The 16569-nt window shown below is 38.0% G+C and overlaps 2 protein-coding genes across 5 annotated transcripts in view; both read left to right on the forward strand.

Annotated features, from left to right (window-relative positions):
* Positions 1-1205: 1205 nt before the first annotated feature.
* On the forward strand, positions 1206-13970 carry slf2 (SMC5-SMC6 complex localization factor 2). 4 transcript variants are annotated; one of them, XM_027142088.2, is made up of 21 exons: positions 1206-1348; positions 3158-3245; positions 3648-4075; positions 4292-4516; positions 4629-4662; positions 5084-5877; positions 6453-6532; positions 6669-6773; positions 6851-7018; positions 7171-7273; positions 8511-8598; positions 8682-8823; positions 8981-9068; positions 9170-9346; positions 10851-10945; positions 11029-11116; positions 11237-11359; positions 11589-11666; positions 12238-12324; positions 12433-12501; positions 12844-13970. In XM_027142088.2, the coding sequence occupies exons 2-21, from the start codon at positions 3209-3211 to the stop codon at positions 13342-13344; spliced, it is 3510 nt and encodes a 1169-aa protein (XP_026997889.1). In that variant the 5' UTR covers positions 1206-1348; positions 3158-3208; the 3' UTR covers positions 13345-13970. The 4 variants fall into 4 exon arrangements, with proteins under 4 accessions (XP_026997889.1, XP_026997893.1, XP_026997888.1 ...); XM_027142087.2 differs by having other exon boundaries at positions 1227-1348; positions 3158-4075; XM_047812616.1 differs by lacking the exon at positions 1206-1348 and having other exon boundaries at positions 3152-3245; positions 3346-4075.
* A 2131-nt stretch (positions 13971-16101) lies between these two features.
* Positions 16102-16569, forward strand: part of sema4ga (sema domain, immunoglobulin domain (Ig), transmembrane domain (TM) and short cytoplasmic domain, (semaphorin) 4Ga) — a 29080-nt gene continuing 28612 nt past the window's right edge. The window contains exon 1 of the mRNA XM_027141936.2: positions 16102-16304. The gene's annotated coding sequence lies outside the window, so the exon portion shown is untranslated. The remainder of the gene's footprint in view (positions 16305-16569) is intronic.

A 16569-nucleotide genomic window follows, 5' to 3' on the forward strand; every position in this document is an offset into this window, starting at 1 on the left:
TTTAGTGGTCACATGAAGTCATTAATTATCACATAGTTGTGTGACTCCTTTTTAAAACCTAATGATAACTGAAATCACCTAAACAACCCTGATCAAAAGTTTACATATGAATGTAAGGTACATATGAACCCCCCCAGGCTGCTCTGGAAAAAAGTGGTGTTGTTTCAAGGAGCACAATAAGGAGGTACTCGAACACAAATGACCTGCATGGTCGAGTTGCCAGGAGAAAGCCGTTACTGTGCCCATGCCACAGAAAGGCCAGCCTTCAGTACACCAGACAGCATCTAGACAAGCCTTACAGCTTCTGGAGTCATTTGGAGTGATGAGACCAAAATTTTACTTTATATTCACAACGATAAACACTGTGCATGGAGAGGAGCCAACACGGCCTACTGTGAAAAGTACACCATCCCCACTGTAAAGCATGGTGGTGGATCTCTCATTTTTATGGCTGTGTGAGCTATATGAATGCAGCATGTTATCAGATAATACTGGCAGACAATTTGCCTTCTACATTTTTCTGAAAGCTGCACGTGGGAAACTCTTGGATGTTTCAACATGACAATTGATCTAAAGCATAAGGCAAGGCTGACCCTCTAATGGCTACAGCAAAAAAAAAAAAAGAAAAAAAAAATAAATAAATAAAAAAGAAGGCTCTGGAGTGTCCATTACAGTCTCCTGACCTCAATATGGGGAGATCTCTAATGTGCAGTTTCTGCAAAGCAACCAAAAAATTTTACAGGAACTGTAGGCATTTTGCCAAGAAGACTGTGTAGCTATACCACCTGAGAGAATAAGGACCTCATGCACAATTATTACAAAAGACTGCATTCCATCATTAATGCTTAATATTAAGAACTAAAGCTATGCAAACTTTCAAACATGGATTTCCTTACATATTAAATTGAGTCTTATAAAAATGTAATTTTTTTTTTTTTGCCTTCTCAAGGTATGCAAACATTTGAGCACAGCTGTGATGTAGTCACTCATTATTGCATTGTGGACGATGTCCTGTGCTCTTCTGAAACGTACTGTATTAAGTTTGAGTCCAACATGTCAATAAATAATACCAGGGACATCCTCTGAAACAAACAGGGCACCATGACAACTGTGATATGAAGGACGTTCTAACCGTCCTATCGGCATACTGCTTATTTGTAGCCAATCCACGCATGAGGCGGGACTTGGAACATTGAAACGGAAATGATTTGCCTGACTCCGCCCACTCTCAGATGGCGGCTTCTTAGAGTGGGGGCGAAATTATCACGTTTTATAAAGATGTCATTCACTTGTACGTTTGGAAAATAACTATTGCTGACCTTCATTCAGACACGAGAATGTAGTCAAGGTACTCATTTAATTTTGTCATTAAAACAAACGTATCTAGAGGGACTAGCTAGCCTGTGTAGCCAGTACCTAGCGGCTAACCCAAACTAGCTAATGTTTACATAGCCGGAAGCACTCTGTATTCTTTATCAAGTACTGTTTAAGCTGCTAAAAAGTGATCATCAAGCCTCCTGTTTAATGTAATTTAACAAAACATTATTTGTAACGGGCTGCGATATCTAAAAACTAAAATGGATCATTAGTTAACCTGCTAAACCTGTGCTGTCAGCTAACACTTTACTGCAACTATAGAAAAGTACAGAATTATTTGTTTACTACCGGGTAGAATATTTACTGTAACTTTACCTGAACGTGCTCAGTAAATGCTAAGTGTAAAATTCGTAGCTATGTGTTCTAAGTAAAGGTGAATACATTATTTCTGGGCTCAAATGTTATATTTATTTATGTCTGACGATGACAGAGGGGCGTGTAAGTGACCTGGATGACATCATAGCTACAGCACATAAATAGACAGACAGATAGATAGATAGATAGATAGATAGACAGACAGATGTCTGTAGTGGCTGTGCTGTCTGTAGAGAGTTTAACTAAACTGTAGACAAGTTTTTCACTCATTTCCCCTTTAAAATCTCATCTTAATGTGTTGATGAACAAATGTTTCATTACATCACATCATTAATGTTTATTATACAGTATAATCTGTTGGGCCAAAATGACTGGCTTCTGCAAAAGGCATTTTTAACATTGGAAGCTTTGACTGTTCATATAATTTGTTCAGAAAAGTATGTAGGAGATATGCCCAAAATATATCACAATACTATTAGACATTACTTTGACACCCATTATATCATGAACCAAATCCTGTTTTTTTCTGCATTTATAAAACACTAAAATGTTGAAATCTAATAAGGAAATTAGATGTTAACATGTATACAACGATTAAATCTGTGCACAACTTTGACATCAAATCAGTTAGATAAAAGGCACAAAATGTTAACAAATTATGTCATGATACACACAAAAGTACAGTCTGACATCATATACAACAATTGATATATCATCATCATCATATTATATTTCCCAGCCCTTCAATAAATGACACCATGTGACGTGACATACGGCTAAGTATGGTGACCCATACTGTTCTCTGCATTTAACCCATTCAAAGTGCACACACACACAGATGAAATATTAACAGTAACCAGACTGTTTCTAAGTAAATAATAAAATGTAACTTTAATTGCATTTATGTCTATAAAAGCATAACAGGAGTAAACTGTCTATAAAAAGGTGATGAATTAAAGGACAGACTGCTGGCTTTGTGCGCTTAGGGAATTTTTGCTTATGCAACACACACACACACACACACACACTTACTTGTGGTGCTGAATTAAATAATGCCACATCCTCTGTGGATTGTTAACTGCATGACTGTAGATAATCTGTTGATCAGCACAGTTTGTACCAGTGTTTGTTTAATCTCTTGTATCAGTGAATAAAAAAGTATAATTGGTCAGCTGTGTTTTAGATAGTGGACCAGTACAGATGTACTGAGACAGTACTCACCCAATTGTCAAACCTTAAAGCCCATTTTAAACCTGAATCGTCAGAGCATTTAATAGGAAATTTTATATATATAAAACTATGTATATCTATCTTGTATATAACCAGTTGTATATATCTTATATATATACCTGGTGCACATGACAATGTTGAGTTACATCAATGATCTATCCAAAAGGGTTTCTGTCAGATATTAAATAAGATGCAAAAGATTTTCTCATGCTCACATGCCTTTGTTTTTGTCTAGATGTTTTAGAAGACCTCTAAGGACACCGTCTTTCCTTCCTTCAAATTTAAAATGCAAAATAACCTCAGGCAGCACATCACCTCTATGGGTGAGAGATGCACTTCAGTGTTGCACATACCTGAAAGGCTGTTTAGTTCATTACTTGTTCTACCTTACATGTAGTTAATTGAGTAACATCTATTGTGCAGCATGCATCATTTGTGTATCAGCTCATGGCCGCAAAATGTATATGGTGACTACTGGGAGGTGATGCTGTCCGTGAAATCTCTAACCCTGAGCTTTTGGTCATGGCAAGAGTATGCTTCTTTGGTGGCTGGGTATATCCTCAAAGTTGAGCTGTTAGATATAAATCTAAGAACTTCATCATTACTGATATTCAGGCTGGGTCATTTGGTGCCGGGTTTTCTGGGTAGCATGGTGCTTCCTTTAGCTAATGCCTAACACATGAATAGCACAAACATAACTCCTTCTTCTCTTTGTTCTATTCTAGTGAAAGACATAATTCCACTCGGTCGTCCATTACATCACAGAGATGATGATAGAGGAAGAGCTCGCCCAGTTCCACAGTGCTCATCTCAGGAGACAAATAAAAAACATGCACACACTCTGAAACCTTTAAACCCATTCTCACAATGTATACCTCCTCATAAATCTGTGCTAGAAAGGAAGAATAGAGCTGCTGTAGAAATACCTTCAGATGCCAAAAAGACCTTTGCAGGAGACCAAGAGAGTCTCTCTAATTACAATGCATCAATGAGAAAAGTACTATTTAACAACAACAATGACAACTACATAACCAATGAAAGATCATGTCAGTCTACAGGTAAAAAAGATGCTCCTTTACAAAGGCAGGGTTCATATGTCAAAGAGAGAGAATTTGCCCTTGCTTTCTTTAAGCAGCTGAATGAGAATTTGAAGGTAACTAAAAGATTCAGATATTCTTCAGATATCAGAAAATCTATATCTGTTTTTATATATTACACTTCTTGCATTGTTTCCCTTAGTAAAGACCATAAACTATAGCTATAAAATCTTTTATTACTATCTCAGCGTTTCTATTCAATATTTTCTATATTGTATGTAAAAGCAGCATTAAAAACCTTTTAACAGTTAAGTCTAATCTGTGATATTTAGGTTGCAAAGCCTGTTGCGCAGTCGGGGAATACTCCACATAAGATGCCTTCTGTGCAGCCTCCTCTCATTTCCTCTAACATTTCTGAGAGCCACAAAGCATCAGCTCCACCAAACTCTCAGAAAAGACAGCATTTCGAAAGAGGTGTGAATCAGCAGAGCCAGCAGTTCGTTGAAAAGATGGACAAACCGGTTGATTGGGATCACAGCTCATTTTCCCTTAGCCAGGTTAGAAAGATTTCTGAGTAATCTTGTCAAAAATAATTATTTCAACTTGATGACATGGATATGACCGTGCATCTTTTAATATGGTCATGATTTTAACCCTGTTGTGCTGTAGGGAGAACATGTGCAGCACCAGGGAACTGTACCAGGTATGTCTCTTCTAAGCTCTTACAGTTTGACACTGCATGAAGTTACTGCATGAGGATTTCAACTTTGTTAGCATGAGTTTCTTCCGGTTCCCTCCCAGTGTCCAAATATAAATTTATATGTTACTGTATATTCCAAAGCAATACAATATTTAATTATTTTAAACTATTCTAACTATCGCCTATATATTATATGGAGTACTAGTTGAAGAGTTTTCTGAAAGCAATTTGGAAAATATATGTTCTTACACCATAGGGCAGAAACTACCCAAAATTCATTTTATATGAGAATATGGTTTAAATAAAAAATAGGGGGTTGAAGAGAAACAGAGAGTAAGATACCATCTGGGACAGAGTGCACATCTTTGTTAATCTGACTTCTCTGCATTTGGTCTATTTTTTTTTTTTTTTTTTTTTATAACAGGTGACAAATCTCTGTCCTTGAAGAGACGAAGAGAATCCATCGCAGAAAGACATGGGGAGAGCAAGAGACTGTGTCAAGATGATGTTGAACATTACTCATTATCTTCTAGTTCTTCCATTTCCTGCTCGCCACCAAAATATATTAAGCGTGCCTTCTTAAAGGAATTTGATGGGCCTGTGCTGACTCTAAAGGAGAAATGCTCCCCAAAGTTAAATAACTATACTGAAGACAGGATAAAGACCTCAAACAGTGTAGCCAAACCATGGACAGAAAGCCATAAACTCCAGACAGCAACTCCGATGACTACGGGCCATGGAACAGGTCATAAAAAAGAGATGAGAAGATCTACTGAAAATAAATGCCTTAGAGGCAACTCGGCCACTGCTGACCCTTGTGCTTCACATACCAGCAAAAAACAGGAAGAAGGCGGTTCACCCGTCTCCTCACACTCAAGCTCTTTGCCAGTCCTTACGGATAGCCTTGAGATCAGCTGTCCTATCCAGCAATCAGATATAACTTCACCCAGCTCTCTGGATGTCACGGACTCACACAATTCAAAGACTATTACCAGATTTAAGAAGGATGTTGGCTTGGTATGGCATGATCCTCTAGATTTGGAGTTTGAGGAGGATGAGTTGTTGGATACCTGTGTTCTCAGCCTCAGCAGCAGCCATAGTAGTGAGGAGGATCAACTGCTGCCTTTGAAGGATATCTTTGCACGCAGCACACGTGTGCCTGTGACTCCAGAGAAGATGACATTCTCTGAGCCCAGCACTCCAGACGTTAAAGTTGCTGTAAGCTCGCTTCAACACCCCTTTTAAACATATTAACAACTAAAAGATGAACTGAAGAAAAATCACTCAAGCTGTAAAGGCAGCAGTCGACGTTTTTTTTCAGTTCATAAAAAGATCTTTATACATTTTAGAAATCTGTAAAATATCTGTTCAGAAGAATTAAACTATAATGAATGAATACCCTATAACAGCAAATTGGAGAAAAATCTAAATTATATGAACTACCAACATTCAACCTTTCAAGCCAGTCATGTCGCCTGTCAATTTATAAATTTCTGCCTCTTGTACCAGCATTCAGGCATGTTAGCTTTAGCTTCTGTTTTGCAGATGTGAATTTACAATTTTAAAATTGCTAGGTTTAAAGAGTTTGTGATTTTGGTTACTTTGTTTAACAAATTGCACTCTGAATGTTTGCTATTTCCTGAAATGATCTTTTCACACATATTCACATTTTTGGAATGTCAATTTATATAGTCAAAAAAGTTACCCATGTTCCATATATAGGACAGCCGTATTATTTAGGACAACATTTTGAGACAGCATATCCTATTTAATGATCTGCAATTTTCTTTTAGCCAGAGGATTGTAAAAATAAGGCTGCAAGTTATAAGAATACACTGGAGCAAATGCTGAAGGAGAAGGAGCAGAATAGAAAGTAAGTCAGGAAATGCTTTGTACACGATTGCTAACCATACACGTCGACGTATAAGCAAGCCCATTCTAATTCGCCAGGCAAAAAGTCGCATGGCATTCGTAGTTCCTACTTTATTTCATTTCCTTGACATTTATAGATCTAAGGAGCGTGAAATGCAGCTGCTTCAAGCTTGTAAAGAAGACCTGTTGAAACTAGAGGAAGAAGATGAAAATGAAGAAGAAGAACTTTCCCATGAGCAAAGGTAATTTTTTTGATGGTGTTTTCACTTTGAGGAGTTTGAAACAGTTATGCAAATTGTTATCTGTCTTTTGTCTATAGGGAATTCTTACAAAGATTCTCGGTTACATCATGCGTCATAAGAGACATCCACCCTGGAGAGGAAGTGTTCACTCTCACCAACTCTGGCCGACTCTTCGACCATCATAGTCTGGACTTGAGGAAGACGGGTATTACCCCAAACAACAGAGCGCAGAAGACTCTGCTACAGTAAGATCAAAACCTACATATGTAAAATAAAAGCTTTATAAGAGTAGATGGAAAAGCTTCTTTTCTTATTCCACACCGCTTAATATGACGGTCTAAGAGGGAAATGGCCAACGAGTCTACTTTGTGCTGAATGCATGTTTCTCTCTGTGCAGAGCGCCTTTAGAGCAGCTTCTGCCACTGCTGAGTGCAGGCTTGTTTAGAAGAGCCTACTCATCTTCCCCCTGCCAGCCTCAGGTCACCTGCTGGCTGTTTCAGGTAAGGAGTTCTACATCACAGCATATTTTAGATACACACATAGCATTTCATACAGAGTCACAGGGTCATGGGCGTAAATTTCATTTAACAGTAAGGGGTTGGGCAATAAATGTAAAATTTCTCATGAGCAATTTTTGAAGGGGGACATAAATAATACAGTCTAATTGTACTTACAAAGACATGTTCGCACAGTGAAAAACGTTGCTATTATTATTGTAGCACGGAGACTGCGTCATTATGGTTATTTTCAATGTTTTTCTCAGGTTCAATGACGAAGCAGATTTTTCTTCAAAACTATTTATTGCATTGTTTGTGTTGTTTACAGTTAAGCCATCAACATACAATAAAATATAAACATGACTGTTATTGTGAAAAATATATAGAAATTAAGTATCAAAATTATTAAATAGTCAATTTACAGTAACTGCTCTATAAAAACAACAAAAAGGCTTTGGCGTGTTAGTTACAGTGCTCTATGCAACAAGCTATTGCAGATTCATGGAAAATTACATTGGTAATCAGCATTTTTGTCGCAACTAATTTATGAATGAGTCTGCATTAAAGGGAATCGCTTTATTTAAAGTGAATAAAATCCCCTACTTAATGGAGCTGAACATTAATTGAGCCGCAGCCACACACCTGACTCGCGTGTGCAGAGTACGTGAGATGAACTGGGAAAACAGGCAGTGGGTCAAACCACTGTGAGGAAGGGGAGGGGGAACTCAACTGTTTCTAAATGCATTTTTTGCATTTGTTTTTTTTCTACTTACACAATTATTTAGGTATACATACATATATTTTTCACAATAGAGAGTGCAATTTTTTTTTATAATTTTTTTGTGGAGGACAAGTCTCGGATGGGTGGGTGGGGGGACATCTCCCCTCCGTCCCCCCGGGATTTACGCCCATTAAACCGAATCACTATGCTCACATATTAATAAAATACTCAAGCTTTGCTTACTTGAAGAGCAGTTATTTATTTCTGTCCATTAATGTTTAACCTATGTGATGTAAACACAAAATAACAGAATAAGCATTAAAAGTTGTGATGTACATGTCCTATATGAATGGTGTATTTTATTAAGGAAAAGAAGGTATTTTTATCTCATAATCTTGTGATTCTTCTCTCATGAATGAGATGGAATTATATCTTGGATAGTTTCTTTGTTTAGATGGATAGGTTGTTTGTGCCGTTCTGTATTTTTGCAGTAAATTTGATTTTCGAATTAAATGACAGATGATGTCAGTGCACCCGAACCCAATCGTCTGTGCACAGATTCTTCAGGCCTTGACGTCTATTGCCTTATCCGCTGCTCAACAAATAGGTATGCTATCATGTGCCTCAAAGTTACTCTGTGCTACTACAGTAGTTGGTGTATTTACAGTTTCTGCTGTTCGTGTGTTGTAGTGGAGAAAAGCAATAAGAAGTTCGAGGTATGGGTGCCCACTATACAGGATGTTGCTCTAGTCTTTCTGAACATGGGTGCATCATTTGTCAGTTTGTTTCCATTGGAGGCTCTACAACCCTCTTTCACAGAGGGAGATCTGCTGTGAGTACTGAACCTCTGCTTCATTCAACATCCAACACACACACACACACACACACACACACACACACACACACACACACACACACACACACACACACACACACACACATGCCCGCCATCACTTCACTTACTGTTAATTTTTAACGTTCTTTGCTAGTGAGAGTTTGGAAATCAAGCCTGATGTTACAAGAAGTGAGAAAGAACGTGATGCATTTCCAGAGCACAATTTTGAGAACATTATCAAGGTAATTTTTCAGAAAAAATACATTATGATTTGTATGTTTTTAGATTTCCATGATGTGATTGTGTTGATTGATACCGTGTTTGTGTGAATTTTCTCGGCTAGTACATGGCACTATGTGCAGCCTTGTGTCCAAAGGTGTACCGTGACGAGGAGCTGTTGTTGATGTTGACAGTGGTGTGTAGAGTTAGTCTGGAAACACGTTTGCAGCTGCTGCCCACTGGAGACCTCAGCTGCCTGATACAGCACCTCCTCAACAACATGACACAATGGGAAATACAGGTTAGACAATGTCCCTGAACAAGATATTTGTTAACATAATTATATACATTTAGATTGGATTAGATGCCCCTTTTCCCCGTTCTCATCCACACATTCAACTCTTTTTAGCTCACCTGTCATTTAGACTCCCGGAACAGACACCACCACTATTATAGATCTTTTTTGCTATATTTCCTCTTTATTTACATTGTTGACAGCAAGAACATACAAAGAATATTTAAAGGTAGGGCCGGCAAACAAAACAAAAACAAAACTAACATGTAGCCAGTGAGCAGAAAGGGGCGTGTCTTGTCAATATGGGCGGAGAGAGAGTTCAGTGCGCATGTGTGACATTTGCAGAAAGCGATTGAAACATTGACATGGAGGATAAAAACAAAGAAAGAAAGAGAAAGGCTTACGAAAAGACAAGAAGTAGGACCTGTGTTAATATAGGATCAGCTTTCCAGCACTGGAGAGAACAGAAGGAGCGATAAGGCCTGCAATGGGACGCCGAGGGACTTGAGTAAAGTTGGCCGCATATTAAATATGAAGTAAAGTTGGCCGTATGTATTAAAAATGACATTTCCCCCAAATAAGTGTTGTAGTATAACTATCAGGACATCAGTGATGTGTGAGCTGAATTTGGTGACAGTACAGTGTATTACAGTAAAGTTATTGACTGTTTTTTAGTATTCGCTTTTCGGGTTTTGCACTTTGCAGACGGTCCCTTGGATTCTGTCTCTCAGTCGTCCGCACATAGAGACTTGTGTATATTGTCCACTGTGGAGGAAAGCTGATTTTGAGGAAAATTGGGTTGTAGCTGCCTCTCTACATTACTACGATTACATACATAACCGTGGGCGGAGCTATCAATACAGGGTTGGGACCCATTTGGGTTAGGGGCGTGTTTGTTTTGGTGATTTCAAATGTCAACATTGGCTTTCAAACAACGGAGATCCCACCTTTAAATAACACGTAGTGGAATAACTTCTGCATTTATTTGTCATTATGTTTAAAAAATGAATAATAATGCTCGATAAACCCATGCTAATGTTTTAAAACAATATTAAAGTATGTTAGTGGACTGGCCTCTGTTTGATATTTTGTGTACTTTACAAAAAATGAGTGAGATGAATACAGCTGATTGGAATGTAAACTGGCAAAAAAAATAAATTTCTCTTTCCCTCGCTCTCTCTCTCTCGCTCTCTTTCTCTCACTTTTGTGCACATTCACTCGCTCTCTTCCTTTCCTTGACCCCATGCTGCAGACTGAAAAGCATGCACATTGCTATAAAGGAGACATTATACTTTTGAGTTGAGTATACCTGAGCACAGTGCCAGAGTACCCTCACTATGTGGGAAGCAGTGGTGGTAGCATATAAAGTCCTAATTCCAGCAATGTAAAGCCTTTTGTTACACTTTGATCTTGTTTCACTTTGTAAGCATTTACTGTATATACTGATAAACACATCCCACATACTTTTCTGACTCATTGCTCACTGTGGTTTTCTCTTCTTTATGTGCAGTTGTCTCAGGTTTGCCAGGCCTTTACCAATCTGAGTGAGGATCACCACAACCTCAGACGTCTGGTACAGCTTCTACCTCATAGCGTCCGAGGAAAGTGAGTATTGTCTTTCTATGAAAATAAGTATGCTCTGATTACATTGTTTAACATATTTAAATATTTATATTCTCACTATGAAGGCAATTAAGGAGACACGTGAGCCTGTCGGTCATCTCTAAACTGTTAAACCACCGATGCACTTATACGCCCTCATGCATCGAATTTCAGGTTAGAAGAATTTTGTTATATTGTGGTTAGATAAAATCTTTAAGATTTGATCTGACTAACTTTACCAAATTATACCAAGAGGAAACAAGACATACGCTTGCATTTTTGTCCTGTCCACAGTTGTCTGATCTGAGATGTTACCTACCTCGAATGCGTCCCTCTTTGCTGTTAAAGGGCTTAATGGCTGCAAATACCACAGAGCCACAGGACACTGATGACTGTGCCACCACTCCAGACCAACAGGTGAACTGGGAGCATGTGGGCTGCATTACACTTGTCTTCAGAATATAAAAGTGTCTTCATTTTTTCAAATTTCACTTACATAGCGGTTAACTTGTATGTTTTATATTTATTTATGCTGTCTAGAATAACCTTGATTTGCAGCACACTGAGCACACAGAATTTGTCTCTTTTTAATTTGTGATAATGGATTTTCTACATTTTGTATGCATGATGTGCTACTTTTTTTTAGGCTTATTATCTCTGCTACAGCCTTTTGGCTTTGACAAACGAAGCCTCCAATTTTGAATTTTTGCCCCAAAATCAGAGAGTAAGTGTGACCTTTCTGTTCAGTATGTCTTTGTGTGTGTATTAATGAGACACTAAATAGTGCTGTCAGGAAAGACCGATACACTTTGTCTCTCTCTGTTGCTTACATACCCTAAAGACGTTTTTCTTTTTAAAAGAAAAAGAATTTTTTCTTTTCTTATTTTTTTTTCTTATTTCTTTTTATTTTCTGAAATAAGTTATAGTTTATACGATGTTCATACGATTTGTATGTTAGTGGATGGTCTGTGGGTGGAAGGGTGAAATTCTGTGAATTTTATGTGTTCTCTGCATTGTAAGAGCTCAAGGTCAGATTTGAATACCATAGTGAAATAGCAGTTCTGTTTCTTTTCAGCAGTAAGACCCTGTAAACAGTAATTGCTTGTCTATTGATGTTGAAAAAGTAATAGTAGCCTTACTCACAGGCTGCCATTTTGGTTTTGGTAACTAAGAATGTGTGTATAGTTAATAGTTTTGATAATATGGACTTTGACAAAAACACAGTACTTCCCTGTGTTCCCTGAGTTTTAGTTTAGCAATTATACACAGTGTCTGTCTATCTGTCTGTCATTCAGAATGAGCTGCTGCTACTGTGTGCTGAACTAGAGAAACACGTTAAGTGCGACATCAGGGAGAGTGAGAAAATGCTTTACAGGAGTAAGGTACATAATATCTATAAACTTCCAAAAATTATCCCTCTAGCTACAGACCGTCAATTAAAAAACAATAACATAAAAAAAATCATAATAATATATTTTTGTTATTTGCAGGTAAAAGATTTTGTTGCTAGAATATACACCAAATGGCAGGTGCTTCTCAAAAGATCAAGATCCAATGAGGTATAATCTATTTATGTATTTAAATGTATTTTTTTTGTCTGATATTCCAGTTTTCATGTATCCTTGATTACCAGGGTACCAAAGCTCACTACACTGATTTATTGTGCAGATAGTCTTCTTAAGGAGCTGCATTTTATTTTATTGTAAGCAGTGAGGTGGCCAGACAGCACTCAAATCTAACTGTGAGGAGTCAGAAAACTACCCAGACACAGCTAAAACTGATTGCTGTCATTGTAATACTGGGCCATCAGTCAGGTGTATCTGTGATTTTAGACATTCTTGTATGATCCAGATCACTGAACTCATTTTTTTTTTTTTTAACTTCCTTTGTTTTTAACCCAGGCATTTGATTTCTGGAAACCTCTCCCTGAGAATGAAAAGCCCATAAAAAATGAGAGCCAATGTGGTAAGCTGGAAGACACAGAGGAGTCATTGAGTGAGGAGTCTGCTATTGTCCAGTCAGAGGAGGACGAGGGCATGGAGGAGAATGAAGACGTACCGATGGAGAGTGAAGAACAGCTAGAGGACAGTGATGAACTGATTCAAGACAAGATTGAAACGTTACAGGAAGCTTTCTCTGAAATGAAAGAGAATCAAAGCTCTTTAAGCCTGGATGAAAAAGATGCAGATGAGATGAAAGATTTTAATGCAATTGATGAACTGCTAGGAAGAAGTTCTGAAGGGTCAGTGGAAAGTGATGAGGATGAAGACCTCATTACAAGAGAAGAAGAGCTTCTTAAAGATGACGAGTCTCTAGATAGAAATGGGGATCTTGAAGGAGAAAATGAGCTTGAGTTTGATACGTTAGAGAAAACAAATAAGGAGCTAATCTTAGATGAATAGTCATTTATTGACATCTGGACATGGTTGCCCCCACTTTCCTGTATCACACAAACATACCCAATGTTATATGAAAGGGCAGCATCATACAAATATAGAATAGTCACGCAAAGTGTCCAAAGTATGCGGCCATTAAAATTTGTGAATGTGTGGAGAGCAGTTTCCTCATTTAACGCTTTTGGGAAGCTTAAGCTGTCCACATATTTACTCTGTACTTTCAGTACAACTGTACCAGGCACTTACTTGCTTGGTTCAAGTCACTGTGCTAGAGAGTGAAAGAACACTTCGATACAAAAGTTTTATAGTACATTTGTATAAAAAAAGCATGATGCACTGCCATAACGACCCTGTAGAGGGAGCTTTTATCCTAATCAGTCAGTGGGACAGGGTTTCTCTTGTTTATGCTGCTATCTTTGAAGGTTTATTTATATTTTTAAATTTTTTGAGAGGTGTGTGTGTGTATGTATTACTGGGGAATTTGGCTGTAATGGCTTTGTTAATAAGATGTTAAGGTGGATTTATTTTTATCTGTTTCTATGACCGTTTACAAGATACATAGGTGTCAACATGTACAAATAAATTGTAATGCACTTTTTACATTTCATTAAAAATATTTTTTAATGGCCAAATAGTTGTGGTTTTTTTTATGTTTACTTTCATTGCATGAAAATTCATTGAACGTTACAGTATAATTCCTGGCTAAACAATTTATAACTGAATGTATGTACAGAAAGAAGCTATTTTTCTGTTTATACATTACTTAAATGTATCCTAGTTGATTATGTGGCACAATCATGAGGACGACAACCTACTTATCAATAGAATATTTGTCGTACTGTATATTTATCATCAGACCATCCAGACTCACCCAAATGAGGATGGGTTCCCCTTTGAGTCTGGCTCCACTTAAGGTTTCCAAGGGAGTTTTTCCTTGCCACAGTCGCCTTAATCAACTCAGGCTTGTTCATTGAAGATAAATACAAACACATTTAAATATATCTAATATTAATCTTGAATTTTTGCACTATATTAATCTTTATATTGTTTCATTATATTAATCTTTATATTGTTATATTTTAATGTTAATTTTCTGTAAAGCTGCTTTGAGGCAATATCCAATGTTAAAAGTGCTATACAAATAAATCTGATTTTGATGAAGCTGATGGTGAGTGCATCTCAACACGTACAGAAATATTGAACCTTGAGCTAGATGGGTTACAACAGTAGACTTCCACATGGGGTTCCACTCCTCTAAGCCAGAATCTGAGAGGAACCTCATGTGCTCGAGGTTTGATATGGTGTTCATTATGAATGCTTTTCTGCTCACCTCAGCACTGTAAATAGTGCTTATCTGAATTACAATTTGAGAGATTACAATTTGCTGAATTCCTTTCAACTCAAGAGTCGACATGGTGTTTCACCTGGCAGATCCTCTGCTTACAGGATGCTTTTCTACACCATTCAGAGTAAATTTTAGTCTGTTGTGTGTGAAAATCCCAGCAGATCAGCAGTTTGTAGAATACTCAAACCAGCCCAGAACCAAGAACCAGGTCAGGGTTAGTCACAGAGATCACACTTCCCCATGCTGATCTGTAAACATAATAAAGTGGACAGCCAGTGCATGGTTAATATCGAGTTGTGTGTACTCTCAGAAAAAAGGTACTAATTTATATTTTTCCTTTACACTGGGGTGGTACCATAGGGTGATATTTTGTACCGTTTAGGACCCATCATTTACTTAATAAAACAAGAAGCACAGTATTTATTGTCCACCATTTGTGTACTTCACATTTCAAAAGGTAAATATCCAGCTTTTTTTAAGATAAAAAATAATATCTAAGGTAAAGGAATCACTCCCAGCGAGAAGGAAAAGTGACTTTAACTAGTATATTCTCTCTGGGTGTTCTGTGAGGCTGTTATATTAGACTTCTGTTATTATTACTCTTATTATTATTATCACTCTTCTCTGTGAAAAGATACTGTGAAAGTCCAGTTAGTCACAAAAGTTAATCACTAAACTCACCACATGCCTACTTCATGCGTTTTCCCTTTCTTATCTTCGTATTTTTAGTTAGTTTTACCTGTTTTAGTTAACATAACTTTGCTTTATGCGTCTTTCCGCGGGAAGCTTTTAAACGAGCACCTGCTTTATTTAAGCGCTGGCGGAAAGAGGGCGTAAGAGGGCGTGGCTTATCTACCTGAGTGACTAACCGTCCACGCCTGAAGCTAAACTAGCGCTAGCTTCGACGCTAATATGTGTTTAGTGTATCGGATATGAGATAATGGTCATCCTAGATAGCGCACTTTGCGTCCAATAGGAAGGCGCTTGGGTCTGAGCCTGAGAGGGAGAAAGAGAGAGAGAGAGAGAAACAGTTTATCTTCAGCCTGAGAGAGAGAGAGAGAGAGAGAGAGAGAGAGAGAGAGAGAGAGACTTCAGCCTGAGAAAGAGACTGAGAGAAACAGTTTATCTTCAGCCTGAGAGAGAGAGACTTCAGCCTGAGAGAGAGAGAGACTTCAGCCTGAGAAAGATAGAGAGTCTTCAGTCTGAGAGAGAGAGAGAGAGAGAGAGAGTCTTCAGTCTGAGAGAGAGAAAGAGAGAGTCTTCAGCGAGAGAGAGAGAGAGAAAGAGAGAGAGTCTTCAGCGAGAGAGAGAGAGAGAGAGAGAGAGAGAGAGTGTGTGTGTGTGAGAGAGAGAGAGAGAGTGTGTGTGTGTGAGAGAGAGAGAGAGAGAGAGAGAGAGAGAAAGAGAGAGAGTCTTCAGCGAGAGAGAGAGAGAGAGAGAGAGAGAGTGTGTGAGAGAGAGAGAGAGAGAGTGTGTGAGAGAGAGAGAGAGAGAGAGAGAGAGAGTCTTCAGCATGAGACGCGTCGCCGTTTAACTTACTCAAAATCTTCAAATCTCGGGATCTTTATTTGGCTGGACTTTTTGTTATAGAAGAGTGAAAATAAACCCGAAGCACAGCAAGGTAAGCTGAACAGGGTTATGAATATTTTATGCATGTCACAGTTTCTAATTCATGGTCTTAGCCCGAAACGAACTTTTGTTAACGTTGTTGTTCTGGTTTATTTTGGTGTAACCTGTAATCCATACAGATCCTATATGACTAAACACAACACAAACTGTAACTCTGGAATCAACTGAAAATGTAGAGCTACCTAGTTTTTCCCTCCTTCGTCACGTTAATAATCGATCAAGCCCTTTAACCTGTATTTCTGTTGAGAGGCATAGAG

Source organism: Tachysurus fulvidraco, chromosome 4 (assembly GCF_022655615.1).
Source record: "Tachysurus fulvidraco isolate hzauxx_2018 chromosome 4, HZAU_PFXX_2.0, whole genome shotgun sequence".
Taxonomy (NCBI): domain Eukaryota; kingdom Metazoa; phylum Chordata; class Actinopteri; order Siluriformes; family Bagridae; genus Tachysurus; species Tachysurus fulvidraco.